Here is an 18,496-nt window from a genome sequence, read left to right as displayed (position 1 = left end):
TATGATGATGATGATGATGATGATGATGTATGATGATGTTGACAGGGTAATGATGAAGAAAACTGTGATAATGAAGATGAAAGTGATAGTGGTGATGCTGAAGATAATGGGAATGAAATGAAATGATAGACACAGAAACATTGCGTATATTTATTGTAGTTTTAAATCCAATTTACAATTTGTGATCAAACAAAACAAAATATATATTCAAATGCTATATTCATAGATTGTAATCTGACAGTAATGTAGTTTTCAATCTAGCCTTGAAAGAATATAAAGTTTTACATGATTTAACATAATCTGGGAGTATATTCCAAAGATTTGGTCCATTGTGTCTTATAGATTTTTGTGCAATTAATAATCTGGAATTTACTAAATGAAAATTTTGCGAATTACGAGTGGGATATGTCAAAACGCAAATGGTATTTGACAATGGTCGTACTAATTCCAAGTCATAACTCAAGGGTGGGAGTGACAAATGTTCAGTAATACTGAGTACTCAAATGGCGTAATCAAAACTAAAATGAGTCTTAAATCAAAAATTACTATTATAGCGTTATGATGAAGGAAAGACATCCAATACATATATATATATATGTACATATATTATTATTATTATTATTATTATTACTATTACTATTATCATCATTATTATTTTATTATTTGATTGTTATTACATATATATATATATATATATCATACCTACCTATACACATACCCAACATCACAGCCACGTCTCTGCGCAATTGCTGCCAATACATACATACATACATACATACATACAACACATACTGTATATACATTTTTTGTATGATATATCTATTTTTCATTTATGTATTTTTGTTTTCAAGGACTTCTCCTTAACTCAGATGAATACTAAATCCATACCCCTTTTTCAGCAGCTCTGCGGACCAGTACTTGCATTGCCCCACTGTCCTGGGCAACTGTGAAAGCAGGTCGCCCATTCTATGTGAAAATGATATAAAACAATATTACTATCATCTCAAATTGTAAGTCGTTACAGATGACTCTGTAAAGATGACTCTGTGTCGCCCCGCCTTCTGAAGGAGGTAGGTCACGATTGCTCTTATTATGCTTGGAAAATGCAAATGTGAAAAATTCCTATAAGTGTTTTTGTTACATATCTCAAAAAGCTCTTTGTCTATCAATTCAAACTTGCACCATATAGGGCCTATGTATCATGTCCGAAGGACGAAAGATCTAATGTTTCAATGTGATTAGTCAACCGTGACGTCACTATGACGTCATTATCTCAAATCTCATTCTCATTCATATCTTACTTAATTGACACTTGGCTTCGATGTAACGTCATATTGTTTAATACACAGAGCCTATGGTGGATGAAATAGCTCAGTGGATAGCGCAGTGGACTTTTAGCCTATTAAAGGTCGTGTGTTCGATGCTCGCCCTTGCCATTTTTACTTTTGCTTTTTTTTTTTTTTACTTTTGCATTTTTGCTTTTTTCTTAAGTTGGTCTCGTTCTCCTTTCCTAACTTTATCTATTTCTGATCCTTTTATTCTTCTCCTTGGAAATTTCTATATAATACGCTATTTCATTATATTTTTTCTTTCTCTCTTCTTCTTTCTGACCAATAGATCAAGAACAACAGTTCTATCAACCCCATATTTTGCACATGTTTAGTTCATGTCAAGAACATCTTTTCATGAAAATATCAACTATTTTTATCGGACACCATCTTGGGTAGGTAAATTAGGGTCGAATATAAAAAAATGTGTAATCCTGTATCTTGGTGTATACATGTCCAATCTTCCCCACATTTTGGACATGTAAGGACCAGGGCCGGCGCAGTGTTTTCAAAAGTGTGGGGGCCACTTCCGGGTTTCATGACCTAACAAGCAAAAATAAAAAAGGTCCTCAGCTCATCTCTCCCCGTCCCCGTCCACTTCCGGGTTTCTTCAGCTGACAAGCAAAAAAAGTGTGGGGGCCCGAGCCCCCACGACCCCCACGGCTGCGCCGCCCCTGAGGACCATGTTGCAAGAATCATTTCACAACATGACATCTTTTAGCTCAGATGCCATCTTGGCTGTGTAAAGTGGGGTCAGAGGTCAAATATTTATACTTCATTCTGTATCTTCATTATTGATGGTAATCACCGCCATATTTTGCACACACATGGACCTCGACAAAATGGATCATTTAGCGAGAAAACGACGCTTTGGTCACACGTTAATTAGGTTGTGCAAATGAGTTTCAAATGCCAAATATTCTTTGTTTTGTATCTTGCTTGCTAAATGCGCAATCGGGGCAGGTTTTGTACATATATGGACCATGTTACCTGTATTATTTCATAAACAACGACTTTTGACTCAGACACCATCTTGGCTATGCGAGGTAGGGTCAAGGGTCAAGACTACTTTGTCCTGTATATCTTGGTAATTACACGCCCGATCACTCCCATTATTTTGCACGCATTAAGCCCACGTCATATGGATTGTTTCACAAATTGATAACTTTTTAATCAGATGCCATCTTGGCTGTCTAAAGTAGGGTCAAGGATCAAACAAATTGGTAAATACATGGTATATTGCCCTAATATTTTGTACAGCTATATAGACCTTGTCAAAAGGATCATTTCTTAAGATAACGTCTATTTCCTCAGACGCCATCTTGTATAGAAAAGTGAGGTACAGAGATACAAAATGCTTGTTTTTTCTTTCTGTTAGCATAATTATGCCCTTTCCATTTTAAATCTGAAGGCATGGCAGGTTTGATTCCCTTTTCTTTGACGAGAAACTAAAAAAAAAAAAAATCATATGGCCTTTCGCCCTTAATCGCAGATGGAACAGATAGGGTTGTGTAAAGCGTGGTCGGGGCTCAAAAAACTTCATTTTCCGGACACATCGGATCACATAATTTGTCAGGCTTGACAAATTCCTGTTTTTTATTTGTTTGTTTGTTTTGCTTGTTTGCTCATGAAATCCGGAAGTGCCCCCCCCCCCCCACACACACACACACACTCTTTTGAAAACGTGGCGCCGGCGGTGCACATGAAAGATTGTTTTCTCGCCCAATGACTTGTCATGCGATTAGCGTAAAATACAATAGAGATATAGACCTCGCTCTTTAACAAAATAGTTCTAAAAGCAACAGTAGGCCTACGATGTATATCTTCAAGACTTTGAGGATAGAAGTGGATACAAAGCTGACGGGTCATGTGGAACATAATCGACACTGGCTCTAACCTTGAAGATACCGGATTTGTGCCAGGCAATTTCTTCAATTGTATGTCCAAGGTAGTTCACGTGGTCGATGCCGAGTGACGTCACACCAGCCACCGTTGGAGACCTGACAATGAAAATACTCATCACGAAACTGGTGTTGTGCATTCCAGGCGAAAAAAGAAATGGTCGATGCAACAAACCGTTTGGAAAACAACACATTGGTTTTTTTTTTGTTCATATGTTCCTATTTAGGAAATTATATAGATACAGTAGAAATGACAGAACTAATACTAGTATGTTGCAGATATTATGACATGATATTCATAAATGGGACGGTGATTTCCTGGCTCGATTATAGTCCATCTCTAAAGACACATGAGGTAAACATTATAGGCCTACAGGCCCTTGCCTTGGTCTTAACGACTGGCTTGAAGCTAATGGTGGAAAGTCTATGTCTAGGCATGCAAAAGTATGACATCATGTTATTGTTATGTCATGCACATTATCATTAGCAACAAATCACTAACATTTGTTTTGTTTACTGTTTCATTCGTTCTATTCCCAGATCGAAGCTTCCTATCTCCATTTATGGCTGGGCTGAAACTCGGGTTCCATTCTTCAACTATTCATTGCATTCGCTTTCTGTGGCGGGACTAAACCTTGACGTGCAGTGAGCCTTATTCTGGTCAGGAGAAAGAGCGAATCAGCGTTCGCATTCCGTGACAGGACCAGTGCTGGCGGTGAGTATAGCTAACTGACCAATGGCACATTTCGTAAACGCGCGAAAACGTGACGGATCAGAAACTTTCACTTTTGCGCATGCCACCTGTCAAATGTAAAAAAAAAAACCCACAAAAAACCCCCCAAAACAACAACAACAACAACAACAACAACAACATCAACAACTCAGACACAAATTTTACAGGCCAGGAGAAACCTCAATGCAGGCATAACAATCTAAAATGTTTTGAAATTCACACGTCGCTAGTAATTCATTACACTTATTTACGTAATATCAGGGTAGTTAGACTGACATCTCGCATTCTTTTTACGTTCTGTTGCACTCTTCTTTGACGTTCCCGCATAACTATATCTTATCTATGGAATCCTTGCATGACGCAATGCCCCCAAAATATTAGATCGATTACCTTCACTTCAAATGAAAGTCATTGTGTATAAATTGGTGTAAGAATGTCACTGGCAAAAATGGCAGAAATACAAGTGTCAAAAGTAAAAATGTCAGAGGTGAAAATTTCAGAGGCAAAAGTGTCAGACGTACGAATGTCAGAGTTGAAAAATGTAAGGGGTAAAAAACTGTCAGAGGTAAAAATGTCAGCGGTAATCACCTGGTAATAACAGCAGAGACAAAAATGTAAGAGGTAATATTATCATGTAATCGTGCACGAGCACTGCTGCGCTGCGGACGTAAATATTTAAGTTTAAAACTTATTGAAATTTGCGCATTGAAGCAATGAATCTGATTTCCTAGCCTCGAAACCATAGTAGACGGCAAGTTGTCACAATATTGGGGTGTTCTTAAAATTTTCTGTAGATTTTGATTTTTTATGCTATTTCCCCTATTTTGGGGGTGCTGAACACGAATCCACTTGTTGCCATTTTTCTAACCGACGTCTTCACCCGTTGCCATGGCAACGCATTATTTTCCTTAAAAGAACATGTATTCTTCATTAAAAATCATAAAAACATCATGTAAACACCAAAATATGTCCTTATAAATCCTTTTTAATTAGACTTAAGAAAGAATACAATTTTCATAATGTCATGGTTACCTTTATAGCAATGACGGTTACGATGGCAACAACTATTTATACAGAAAAATCATATTTTTCATAAAAAAGCAAGAAGACATGACAAGATTGAGTGGAATATTTATCATAAATTACTATCTAGATTATCAGCTTATTTTTCCACTATGTTAATTTCACATCATTTTCGCTGCTATAGCAACAACATGACAAAAGCTGCCTTTTAAAGAAAAATAAGCATTGCGATTGAAAGAAAAGCAAGAATACATCCATAGATGATAAATTTCTGTATAGTGAGTTTTTTAGCTATTTCCTTTATTTTGTCGGTGCCAAACACGAATCGACTTGTTGCCATATTTCTAAATGACATCTTTAGCCGTTGCCATGGCAACAAATTATTTTCTTTGAAATAACATGTATTCTTCATTAAACATCACAAACGCATGCTAAAAACACCAAAATAAGTCAATATAAACGTATCACGCTTCAATTAAATCAAAAATCACAATTTCCGACTGTCACAGCAACCTCATAGCAATAAGGGTAGCCATGGCAACAGCTATTTTTAAAAGAAAATGATTTTCTATCAAAAAGCATGAAAAGATGAACAGTTTTAGTAGCATACTCATTACAAATTGCTATCGGATAATTATCAGCTTTTTCACTACGTTCATGCCACATTATTATCGTTGCTATGGCAACATCTTTTTTCCCGAGAAAGGAGAAGTATCCCATTAAAAGAAAAACTAGATAAATAAATGATCAATTTTTGTTTATTATAATTATGTTATAATTTCTTATTATTACCTTTAAAAGAACGTGTATTCTTTATTGAAAACATCATAAATCATGCAGTAAACACCGAAATAAGTCAATCTAAACATCTCTTTAATCAAATTAAAAATTACAATTCTTATAACGCCATGGTTACCTCATAGCAAAGATGGTTGCCATGGTAACAACTATTTTGAAGAAAGTAGTGATACTTTTATGAAAAAAACAAGAAAACGTGACAAGATCGGGTGGAATATTGATTACTAAATACTATCATGACTATCACCTCTTCGCCATTATGTTAATTTCACTTCCTTTTCGTTGCTTTGGCAACAACATGACAAAAACTGCCTTTTAAAGAAGAAAAATAGGTACTATATTTCAATTAACAGGAAAGTAAGAATGAAGTAAATCCGTAGATAATACATTTCTGTAAGAGTTAGAATTTTTGTTTTTTCCCTTATTTTGGGAGTGCCGTACACGAATCCACCTGTTGCCATATTTCTAATTGACATCTTTAGCCGTTGCCATGGCAACAAATTATTTTCTTTAAAGGAACATGTATTCCTCATTAAACATTATAAAAACTTACTGTAATTTCCAACAGATGTCAATATGAACATATTTCTCTGATTTAATTAAATATCACAATTTCCGAATATCACAGTTACCTCATAGTGATGACGGTCACCATGGTAACAGCTATTTTTTAAAGGAAAATAATGATTTTTTTTAATCAAAAAGCATGAAATCATTAAAAGATTGATTGAAAAAGTTATTTCATAACCAGTTAGAGTCTAACTATGATTGTCAGCTTTTTTTTACTATGCTAATCTCACATTATTATCGTTGCTATAGCAAAAACATGAGGAAAACTTTCTTTCATAGAAAGAAGAACCGTTTCATTAAAAAGGAAAGAAAGAATAAAATAAACAAGTGATTTTTTTCATCTCTTTTGGGGATGGTGAACAGGAATGCACCTGTGCGTGGTCATTTTTTAAAATGATGTCTTGAGCCGTTGCCATGGCAACAAATGTTCTTTAAAAGAACATGTGTTCTTTAAACATTGTGAAAACATGCTGTTAACACCTAAATGTGTCAAGATAAACATGTCTCTTTAATTTAGTAAAACATCACGATTTTTCAATTTCATGGTTACCTCATAGCAATGACATTTGTCATGGTAATAACAATTTATTATGAAAAACATAAAAAATGACAAGATTGAGTAACATATTCATAACAAATTACTGTCAGTTCTTTTTTTTTCACTATAGTCATCCCACATCGTTCTTGGTGCTTTAGAATTAACATGAGAAAACCGCTTTTTAAAGAAAAAAATAACGTTACTAATTAGATATGGAAGGAAAGAATACACTAAACAAAAAACACTAGTAAAAACACAAATATTTAGTCAGCTTCCCGAATTTCTGATTACATTGCACCTTTAAAACCTTAAATATCCGAAATAATGGTTAATATTCAACATGGTTGCCATGGAAATGCATCAATTTTTGTAGAAAAAAAATCTTCAAGAAAAAAATGTGAAATTATGGCCTAACTTTTGAAGTATTACAAATGAGCAAGACTATTAGCCATATATAATTATGTTCACATCATTTCTGTTCCTATATCGCAACATGTTAAGGAATAGATTTGTTTTAAACTATAGATATACCCAGGAAACATAAAATACAAATAGTAAGCAATACAAATGTCTAAAAACCTCCCCAAAAGTTCCAATTTTCTCGTCATGATGTACTCTGTTTCATCATTAATGTCTCCAAGACATTTGATAACCTTAAATGACTATGATACCTCCTCTATAGTAATTTCCAACAGATTGCTATAGAACTTTAATCCTTACAAATCATTTTTCTCATGTTATTGCTATGGCAACAGAAATGATGTGGAATGAACATTGTGAAAAAAAAGCCGATAGTAATTTGTAATAAATATGGTACTCAATCTCGTCATTTTTTCAATTTTTTTCATTAAGATATCAATATTTTCTTTTTAAGAATTGTTACTATGGTAACTGTCATTGCTAGGAGATATCAATGTAATTGAAAAAAAAAAGATTGTTTTTATTACTTGAGGAAAATATATATGACATATTTTGGCCTTAACAACATGTTTTTATGTTAATGAAAAACCCATGTTCTTTTAAAGAAAATAATTTGTTGCCATGGTAACGGCTGAAGACATCATTTAGAAAAGTGGCCATGGGTGGATTCCTTTTCAGCATTCCCGAAAAAGTAAAAAAAAAGTGCCAACAAAATTAAATTCTACAAAATTAATAATTTATTTATCTAGTTTTTCTTTTACTGGGTACTTCTCCTTTCTAGGGAAAAAAAGTTGTTGCCATAGCAACGATAATAATGTGGCATGAACGTAGTGAAAAAAGCTGATAATTATCATAGCAATTTGTAATGAGTATGCTACTCAAACTTTTCATCTTGTCATGCTTTTTGATAAACAAAATCATTTTCTTTTAAAAAAATAGCTGTTACCATGGCAACCGTTATCGCTATGTGGTTGCTGTGACAGTCGGAAATTGTGAGTTTTAATTTGATTGAAGCGTGATATGTTTATATTGACTTATTTTGGTGTTTTCAGCATGCGTTTGTGATGTTCAATGAAGAATACATGTTATTTCAAAGAAAATAATTTGTTGCCATGGCAACGGCTAAAGATGTCATTTAAAAATATGGCAATAAGTCAATTTTTGTTTGGCACCGACAAAATAAAGGAAATAGCTCAAAAAAATCTCAATATACAGAAATTTATCATCTGTGGACGAATTCTTGCTTTTCTTTCAATCGCAATGCTTATTTTTCTTTAAAAGGCAGCTTTTGTCATGTTGTTGCTATAGCAACGAAAATGATGTGAAATTAACATAGTGGAAAAATAAGCTGATAATCTAGATAGTAATTTATGATAAATATTCCACTCAATCTTGTTTTCTTGCTTTTTCATAAAAAATATGATTTTCTCTCTATAAATAGTTGTTGCCATGGTAATCGTCATTGCTATAAGGTAACCATGACATTATGAAAATTGTATTCTTTCTCAAGTCTGATTAAAAAGGATTTATAATGACATATTTTGGTGTTTACATCATGTTTTTATGATGTTTAATGAAGAATACATGTTCTTTCAAGGAAAATAATGTGTTGCCATGGCAACGGGTGAAGACGTCGGTTAGAAAAATGGCAACAAGTGGATTCGTGTTCAGCACCCCCAAAATAGGGGAAATAGCATAAAAAATCAAAATCTACAGAAAGAACATTTTAAGAACATTACAACTCGCCGTCTACTACCATTCCAACATAGGATCACATTAAGTTAATACATTGTATCTCACTTTCCGATTTGTCATAGTTTGACGCCCTTTTGGCAATACGCGGGTTCCGCGCCACGCACATACTGAACAAGGCAAGTGCCATAATGCGTCTCGCCCATTCGCGTACAAGAAATTGTACGCGAATGGGATATAACATATTAAAAAAAAAAGATATAACAGATAAAAAGAGATATAAAGGGGTAAACATTTATGGCAAAAAGAAATGCGCCATAAAAACTTAACATTGGGCCCTTAGAGTTCGTTGACCCCTGCCTGTGACCTTTGACCTTGTGGTGACCAAAATCTCTTCTTCGTTCAATAAATAGGAAAAATAGGTTATATTATAAATTCAAAATGAAAAAAAAACTGAGAAGTTAAAATATAAAAAACACTTCGTATAAAAATATTTTAACGAAGATTATACGGTTGGAAAAGAGAAAATATTATATGATTCAGTTAGAAAAATATAAATATGATATGAAAAATACATGGGAGGTGTTGAAGCAGGCTATGAATATATCAAAAAAGAAATCAGAAATTATAAAAATAAGACATGATAATAAAGTTTTTGAAGATCCTAGTGATATAGTCAATATTTTTAACTCTTATTTTTCAATGATTGGAGAGAATTTGGCAGAAAAAATACCGCAGTCAAATATACATTTTCTGAATTTTTAGGTCAATCCAATTCCAGTTCTATTTTTTTTTTTGTTCCAACAACAAAATATGAAATAATAGATATTGTTACCGCAATGAATAACAAGCGAAGTGCCGGTTATGACGATATCAGTAATTTTATTTTAAAGGGGATTTTATCTTCAATTGCTGACCCACTTTCATATATTTTCAATAAATCCTTATTAAGTGGTGTTTTTCCTGATTTTATGAAAATAGCTAAGGTTTTCCCTTTATCTAAAAAAGGAGATGATTCTGATATATGTAATTATAGACCTATTTCTTTGCTTTCATCTTTATCTAAAATATTGGAAAAATTGATATTTACAAGAACAATTAATTTTTTGAATTTGCATAATGTTTTTACAAATTCTAAATTTGGGTTCCGTCAGAAACATAGCACCATTCATGCTCTTTTAAAGTTTATTGACCACGCTGCGCACACTATTGATAATCATTCTCATCTTATTGGTATCTTCCTGGACTTCTCCAAGGCCTTCGATACAATTAATCATGAAATATTACTTTATAAACTGTCTCATTATGGAATACGCGGGAAGGCCTTGGAGTGGTTCAGGAGTTACCTACAAAACCGAAAACAATATGTATCTCTGAACGAGTACAGCTCGAGTTTAGAATTCATTAAATGTGGCGTCCCACAGGGTAGTTTATTAGGACCTTTACTTTTTATCATTTATATTAATGACTTTTGTAGATCATCTGACATACTCTCATTTATACTTTTTGCTGACGATTCAAATATTTTCTTTTCTCACCAAAATCCAGATACTCTTGTACGCATAGTTAATTCCGAATTGAAAAAAGTAACTCAGTGGATAAGAGCTAATAAATTATCTCTTAATCTTCAGAAAACTAAGTATATGCTTTTAAGTAATTCTTTAGAAGATTTAGACTCAGGTATTGTTCTTGATAACACTTTGTTAGAACGACTTCCTCATATAAAATTCCTTGGTATCACAGTGGATGATAAACTTTCGTGGAGGCCGCATATTACTAACATTAGTACAATAATTTCACGTAATATTGGTATTATTAATAGACTCAAGTTTCATATTCCATTGTCCTCTTTGTTGACGTTGTATTTTTCTCTAATTTTACCTTATTTTAATTACGGACTCCTAGCGTGGGGTAGTGCCCATCAAAACTTACTAGATAAATTACTTTTGTTACAAAAAAAAGGTTATTCGTATTATTTGTGGCGTCCCGCCACGTTCCCATACAGAGCCATTATTTATTAAACATGAGATTTTGAAAATTAAAGATTTGTATTTTTTTCAACTTGGTCAGTTTATGTTTAATTACAATGTAAATGCACTTCCCAGTATTTTTAATTCAATTTTCCCACGGAACCAGTCTTTTCATGATTATCCCACTAGACAATCTAATGAGTTTCATTTACCCCTCCTGAGAACTTTATTGGCTCAGAATACATTTGTATACACTGGCCCTAGATTTTGGAACTCACTGAGCTGTGAAATAAAAATTTCCCCATCTTTGTATTCTTTTAAGCGCAAGTTGAAACTTTTTTTATTAAATCCTCCCTGATATGTTTTTTTTTCCATTAACAGCTATAGTTTTTGTTAACCTCAGAGTTCATCATCCACCCACCAATCATTCAAACACTGAATTTATTATTACGTAAAGAAGTAGCCATTACAATTCTTGCTCAGCTGCATGCAGCACCAACTCTATGAAGCACATTCTCTACCATCCTCTGATCCATTTCCCTTATTCAGCGTGTAGGTATTCTCTCATTCTCTCTTTTTTCTTTCTTTCCTTCCATACTTGTCATCTATTCTGGCAAGTTGTGTCATGTTGTTGCGTTTCTTCTGTTTTGTCCCGTCCTGTCGTATATTATATTCGTCACAAGTGTTTGTAAATAAGTAATTCATAGGTTTTATGAGTGGTTCATAATCTACAAGCTTTGCTTTTTAGTGGACCTCTCTATTCTTTCTCCTTTTTTTTTCAACTGAAGCATGACTTTGTATTATTATTTTTTTTTTTTGCCAGTATGCGTTCCTATGTTTATTGATACCATTTATTAATTAAGACAAATGTTCTTTGTTTATGATGTAAAACCTGATTGATCTTGTGTTATGTTTTTGTTGAAAAAGAAAAGAGAAGAAGAATGAAAATAAATGAATTGAATTGAATTGACCAATCACTCCCCAAGGGTCATCTACCACCCAAGTTTGGTCACAAACGGACCTATGGATCAAAAGTTATGACCCATAATAGAAACGCGCCATAAAAAACTTAACATTGGCCTCGAAAAGTTTGTTGACCCATGCTTGTGACCTTTGACCTTGTGGTGATCATCTACTCCTCAAGGGACATCTACCATCCAAGTTTAGTCACAAATGGAGTTATATGGATCAAGAGTTATGACCCAAAATAGAAACGCGCCATAAAAACTTAACATTGGGCTCTAAAAGTTCGTTGACCCCTGCTTGTGACCTTTGACCTTGTGGTGACCATCCACTCCCCAAGGGACATGTACCATCCAAGTTTAGTCACAAATGGTGTTATGGATCAAAAGTTATGACCCACAATAGAAACGCGCCATAAAAAACTTAACATTGGCCTCGAAAAGTTTGTTGACCCATGCTTGTGACCATTGACCTTGTGGTGACCATCCACTCCCCAAGGGACATCTACCATCCAAGTTTAGTCACAAATAGAGTTATGGATCAAGAATTATGACCCATAATAGAAACGCGCCATAAAAACTTAACATTGGGCCCTTAAGTTCATTGACCCCTGTCTGTGAGCTTTGACCTTGAGGTGACCTTCATATATGGTAAAATGTGAAACTTTGTATGACCCCTCTTCCTTCGAATTTTCATTGCAATTAAAGCCCAAAGTAAAGAGGTATTGAAGTTTTTGTAGAGTTCCGGACAGACGACGGACGGACGGACGGACGACAGACGGACAGACGCCGCAGGCGCTCCCTTCTCCCCTCACCTCCGGTGGGCTCGACAAAAACACACCCCTTTCACCATGTTCACGAGTTTCTTTTCATGCAGATACGGTGCACGTTTAAGCGGCAGTTCCCCCTGAAAGGGGTTTCTCTCATATCTTAAATCACATGATATTGTTCACTTCATTTCTCAGGATGTATGCACATTAATACCCAATAAACTGAAGCACATGACAACTCCGGGTACCAGCGATCAGAAACAGACAGGCCGCAAAGGGGCGGTCTTTTTGTTGGCGGTCGATTTTATTTATGACTGAGAAAAACGAAAGAAATATTTCGAGAAGGAATGTAGTTTTGATTTTTGACCATTTTTACATTTTACTTTGTACCCCATTTGCAGTATTCAAGAGATGAAGTTCACATATCAATGGGCAGCCTAGAAATTCTTGACTATTATGTCCGCTGCAAGCGAAATCGACTCTGCCAATCGTGGAATCAAATTGTCAAAATGTTAAAATCAAAAGTAATTGTCACTTCGTTTACTTATAAATGCCTGTAAATAGATATAAGAAAGCTTGAATTATGGATTTACTGATACTAGGTGAGCATACCCAAAAAAAAAAGAAGGAAAAATGAGATGTGGGAATCTAGCAGAGTTAAATAATGATCTCTGACGAATCAATTTCGGGAGCTGCTGTACCGACGAATTCCGACAGGAGAAACCTCAATGCAGGTACGTGTTTAACAATCTAAATTATCTTGGAAGTCACACATTGTTAGTAATTTGTTATACTTATTTACGTAATATCGGCGTAGTTGATAGACTGTACTCTTCTTTGACGTTTCCATATATCGTAACTATTGAATCCTTGACGCAATGCACATACAATCATAATAGATAGATTACCTACACTTAAAATGAAAGTCACTGTGAACAAATCGGTGCAAGAATGTCTGTGGCAAAAATGTCAGAACTAAAAAAGTCAGAAGAAAAAAAAAATCAGAGGCAAAAATGTCAGGCATACGAATGTCAGAGTAAAAAAAAAATATAAGTGTTAAAAATATTGCCAGAGGTAAAAATGTCAGCGCTAATCACTTGGCAATAATATCAGAGACAAAAATGTCAGAGGTAATATTGTTATGACAATCGTAAGCACTGCTGCGCTGCGGACGTAAACATTTAAGTTTTAAACTTATTGAAATTTGTCCATTGATTGCAAGGGATCTGATTTCCCAGGCTTGCTACCATTTCAATATACATGAAGTTAATAAATTGTATCTCACTTTCCCATTTGTCATAGTTTGACGCCCTTTTTGCAGTACGCGGGATTCCGCGCCACGCACTTACTGATAAACACACCCTCTTTCACGAGTTTCCTTTCATGCAGATACGGTGCACGTTTAAACGGCAGTTCCCCCTGAAAGGGGTTTCTTTCATATCTTAAATCACATGATATTGTTCACTTCATTTCTCAGGATGTATACACAATAATACCCAATAAACTGAAGCACATGACAACTCCGGACCAGCGATCAGAAACAGACAGGCCGCAAAGGGGTGTTTTTTTTTATTGTTGGCGATCGATTTTATTCATAATTGAGAAAAACGAGAGATATATTTTGCAAGTCGTGAAGGAATGTAGTTTTTGATTTTTGACTATTTTTACATTGTACTTTGTACCCCATTTGCAGTATTCAAGAGATAAAGTTTACATATCACTGGACAGTCTAAAAATTCTCGACTATCATGTCCGCTGCAAGCGAAATCAACTCTGCCAATCGTGGATTCAAATTGCCAAAATGTTAATATCAAAAGTAATTGTCACTTCGTTTACTAATAAATGCCTGTAAGTGAATATAAGAATGCTTGAATCATGGAATCTTGTAGAGTTAAATTGATCTCTGACGAATTAATATCGGGAGCTGCTGTACCGACGAATTCCGCCAGGAGAAACCTCAATGCAGGTATAACAGCCTAAATTGTCTTGGAAGTCATACATCGCTTGTAATTTATTACACTTATTTACGTAATATCGGCGTAGGTGATAGACTGAAATTTTGCATTCTTTTTACATTCTACTGTACTCTTCTTTGACTTTCCCATATATCTTAACTATGGAATCCTTGCATGACGCAATGCACATAAAATCCTACGAGATATATTAGCTTCACTTCAAATGAAAGTCACGGTGTATAAATCAGTCTAAGAATGTTCATGATGTTAGTGGCAAAAATGGCAGAAGTAAAAGTGTCAAAAGTAAAAATGTCAGAGGTGAAAATTTCAAAGGCAAAAATGTCAGATGTACGAATGTCAGAGTTAAAGAATATCAGGGGTAAAAAAATTGTCAGAGGTAAAATTGTCAGCGCTAATCACATGGTAAAAATATCAGAAACAAAAATGTCAGAGGCAACAGTGTTATGACAATCCTATTTAAGCACTGGTGCGCTGCGGACGTAAACATTTAAGTTTAAAACTTATTGAAATTTGCCCATTGATTGCAAGGGATCTGATTTCCTAGCCTTGCTACCATTTCAACATACATGAAGTTAATACATTGTATCTCACTTTCCCATTTGTCATAGTTTGACACCTTTTTTGCAGTACGCGGGGTTCCGCGTCACGCACTTACTGATAAACACACCCTCTTTCACGAGTTTCCTTTCATGCAGATACGGTGCACGTTTAAACGGCAGTTCCCCCTGAAAGGGGTTTCTTTCATATCTTAAATCACATGATATTGTTCACTTCATTTCTCAGGATGTATACACAATAATACCCAATAAACTGAAGCACATGACAACTCCGGGTACCAGCGATCAGAAACAGACAGGCCGCAAAGGGGTGGGGTTTTTTATTGTTGGCGATCGATTTTATTCATAATTGAGAAAAACGAGAGATATATTTTGCAAGTCGTGAAGGAATGTAGTTTTTGATTTTTGACTATTTTTACATTGTACTTTGTACCCCATTTGCAGTATTCAAGAGATAAAGTTTACATATCACTGGACAGTCTAAAAATTCTCGACTATCATGTACGCTGCAAGCGAAATCAACTCTGCCAATCGTGGATTCAAATTGCCAAAATGTTAATATCAAAAGTAATTGTCACTTCGTTTACTAATAAATGCCTGTAAGTGAATATAAGAATGCTTGAATCATGGAATCTTGTAGAGTTAAATTGATCTCTGACGAATTAATATCGGGAGCTGCTGTACCGACAAATTCCGCCAGGAGAAACCTCAATGCAGGTATAACAACCTAAATTGTCTTGGAAGTCACACATCGCTTGTAATTTATTACACTTATTTACGTAATATCGGCGTAGGTGATAGACTGAAATTTTGCATTCTTTTTACATTCTACTGTACTCTTCTTTGACTTTCCCATATATCTTAACTATGAAATCCTTGCATGACGCAATGCACATAAAAATATCAGAAACAAAAATGTCAGAGGCAACAGTGTTATGACAATCCTATTTAAGCACTGGTGCGCTGCGGACGTAAACATTTAAGTTTAAAACTTATTGAAATTTGCCCATTGATTGCAAGGGATCTGATTTCCCAGCCTTGATATCATTTCAACATACATGAAGTTAATACATTGTATCTCACTTTCCGATTTGTCATAGTTGACGCCCTTTTTGCAATACGCGGGTTCCGCGCCACGCACTTACTGATAAACACACCCTCTTTCACGAGTTTCCTTTCATGCAGATACGGTACACGTTTAAACGGCAGTTCCCCCTGAAAGGGGTTTCTTTCATATATTTTAAATCACATGACAGTATTTACTAAATTTCTAAGAATGTATACACAATAATACCCAATAAACTGAAGCACATGACAACTCCGGGGACCAGCGATCAGAAACAGACAGGCCGCAAAGGGGTGTTTTTTTTTATTGTTGGCGATCGATTTTATTCATAATTGAGAAAAACGAGAGATATATTTCGCAAGTCGAGAAGGAATGTAGTTTTGATTTTTGACTATTTTTACATTGTACTTTGTACCCCATTTGCAGTATTCAAGAGATAAAGTTTACATATCACTGGGGCAGTCTAAAAATTCTCGATTATCATGTCCGCTGCAAGCGAAATCGACTCTGCCATATCGTGGAATCAAATTGCCAAAATGTTAAAATCAAAAGTAATTGTCACTTCGTTTACTTATAAATGCCTGTAAGTGAATATAAGAATGCTTGAATCATGGATTGACTGATACCAGGTGAGCATAGCCAAAGAAATGAGATGTGGGAATCTAGTAGAGTTCAACTGATCTCTGACAAATTCATTTCGGGAGCTGCTGTACCGACAAATTCCGCCAGGAGAAACCTCAATCATGTCAATGCAGGTATAGAACAACCTAAATTGTCTTGGAAGTCACACATCGCTTGTAATTTATTACACTTATTTACGTAATATCGGCGTAGTTGATAGACTGAAATTTTGCATTCTTTTTACATTCTACTGTACTCCTCTTTGACGTTCCCATATATCTTAACTATGGAATCCTTGCATGACGCAATGCACATAAAATCCTGCTAGATAGATTAGCTTCACTTCAAATGAAAGTCACTGTGTATAAATCGGTGTAAGAATGTTATTGGCAAAAATGGCAGAAGTAAAAGTGTCAAAAGTAAAAATGTCAGAGGTGAAAATTTCAGAGGCAAAAATTTCAGACGTACGAATGTCAGAGGTCAAAAATATCAGGGGTAAAAGTTTGTCAGAGGTAGTCACATGGTAATGATATCAGAGATACTTATTGTTACAAATAAAGACAGAATAAACTGACCAGAAAGAATATAAATTATTAGTGGAAAAGTGAGCAAAGAAAATGGGATTCCATTGGGAGTCGAACCCGAGACCTCCGGATTGCGAGACCGGTGCTCTACCGACTGAGCTATAGAAAGCCCTAGTACTGTGTTCGTCCCAGAAACCCTCAATTCTCAATGCTCGGGTGGTCAGAAGCTATAGCAGTGTGCTTGTGTGTGGCATAAACCCAAAGGATAATTCAACTTGGGGATAAATGCGAGGGATCACCGAAGTGATGCAGCTTTTTGAGTTTGTTACAAATAAAGACAGAATAAACTGACCAGAAAGAATATGAATTATTAGTGGAAAAGTGAGCAAAGAAAATGGGATTCCATCGGGAGTCGAACCCGAGACCTCCGGATTGCTAGACCGGTGCTCTACCGACTAGGTAATAATATGACAATCGTAAGCACTGCTGCGCTGCGGACGTAAACATTTAAGTTTAAAACTTATTGAAATTTGCGCATTGATTGCAACGGATCTGATTTCCTAGATTTGATACTATTTCAACATAGGATCACATGAGCTTAGTACCTTATTTTCCAATTTTTCATTGTTTGACACCCTTTTTGCAATACGCGCGTTCCGCGCCACGCCCACACTGATAAACACAACCTCTATCACGAGTTTCTTTTCATGCAGATATGGTGCACATTTCGACAGCAGTGCCTCCCTTAAAGGGGTTTCTCTCATATCTTAAATCACATGATAGTGTTCACTACATTTCTCAAGAAGTATGCACATTAATACCCAATAATCTGATGCTCATGACTGTTCCGGGGACCAGCGATCAGAATCAGACAGGCCGCAAAGGGGCGGTCTTTTTGTTGGCGGTCGATTTTATTCATAACTGAGAAAAACGAGAGATGTATTTCGCAAGTCGTGAAGGAATGTAGTTTTCATTTGTGACCATTTTTACATTTTACTTTGTACCCCATTTGCAGTATTCAAGAGATAAAGTTCACATATCACTTGG

General features: G+C 35.2%; 1 protein-coding gene across 1 annotated transcript in view; it reads right to left on the bottom strand.

Annotated features, from left to right (window-relative positions):
- Positions 1-18,496, bottom strand: part of LOC139710700 (folylpolyglutamate synthase, mitochondrial-like) — a 40,395-nt gene that overhangs the window by 6,204 nt on the left and 15,695 nt on the right. The window contains exons 6-7 of the mRNA XM_071622620.1: positions 3,226-3,328; positions 889-966 (exon numbers count right to left, since the gene is read on the bottom strand). Of these exons, the coding sequence (XP_071478721.1) occupies positions 889-966; positions 3,226-3,328 (181 nt within the window). The remainder of the gene's footprint in view (positions 1-888; positions 967-3,225; positions 3,329-18,496) is intronic.

This window comes from Diadema antillarum, unplaced genomic scaffold, assembly GCF_040938485.1.
Source record: "Diadema antillarum isolate AM-2024a unplaced genomic scaffold, OU_Dant_1.0 seq00001554_RagTag, whole genome shotgun sequence".
NCBI classification, from domain to species: Eukaryota; Metazoa; Echinodermata; class Echinoidea; order Diadematoida; family Diadematidae; genus Diadema; species Diadema antillarum.
This window is presented reverse-complemented; position numbering and strand designations above follow the sequence as displayed.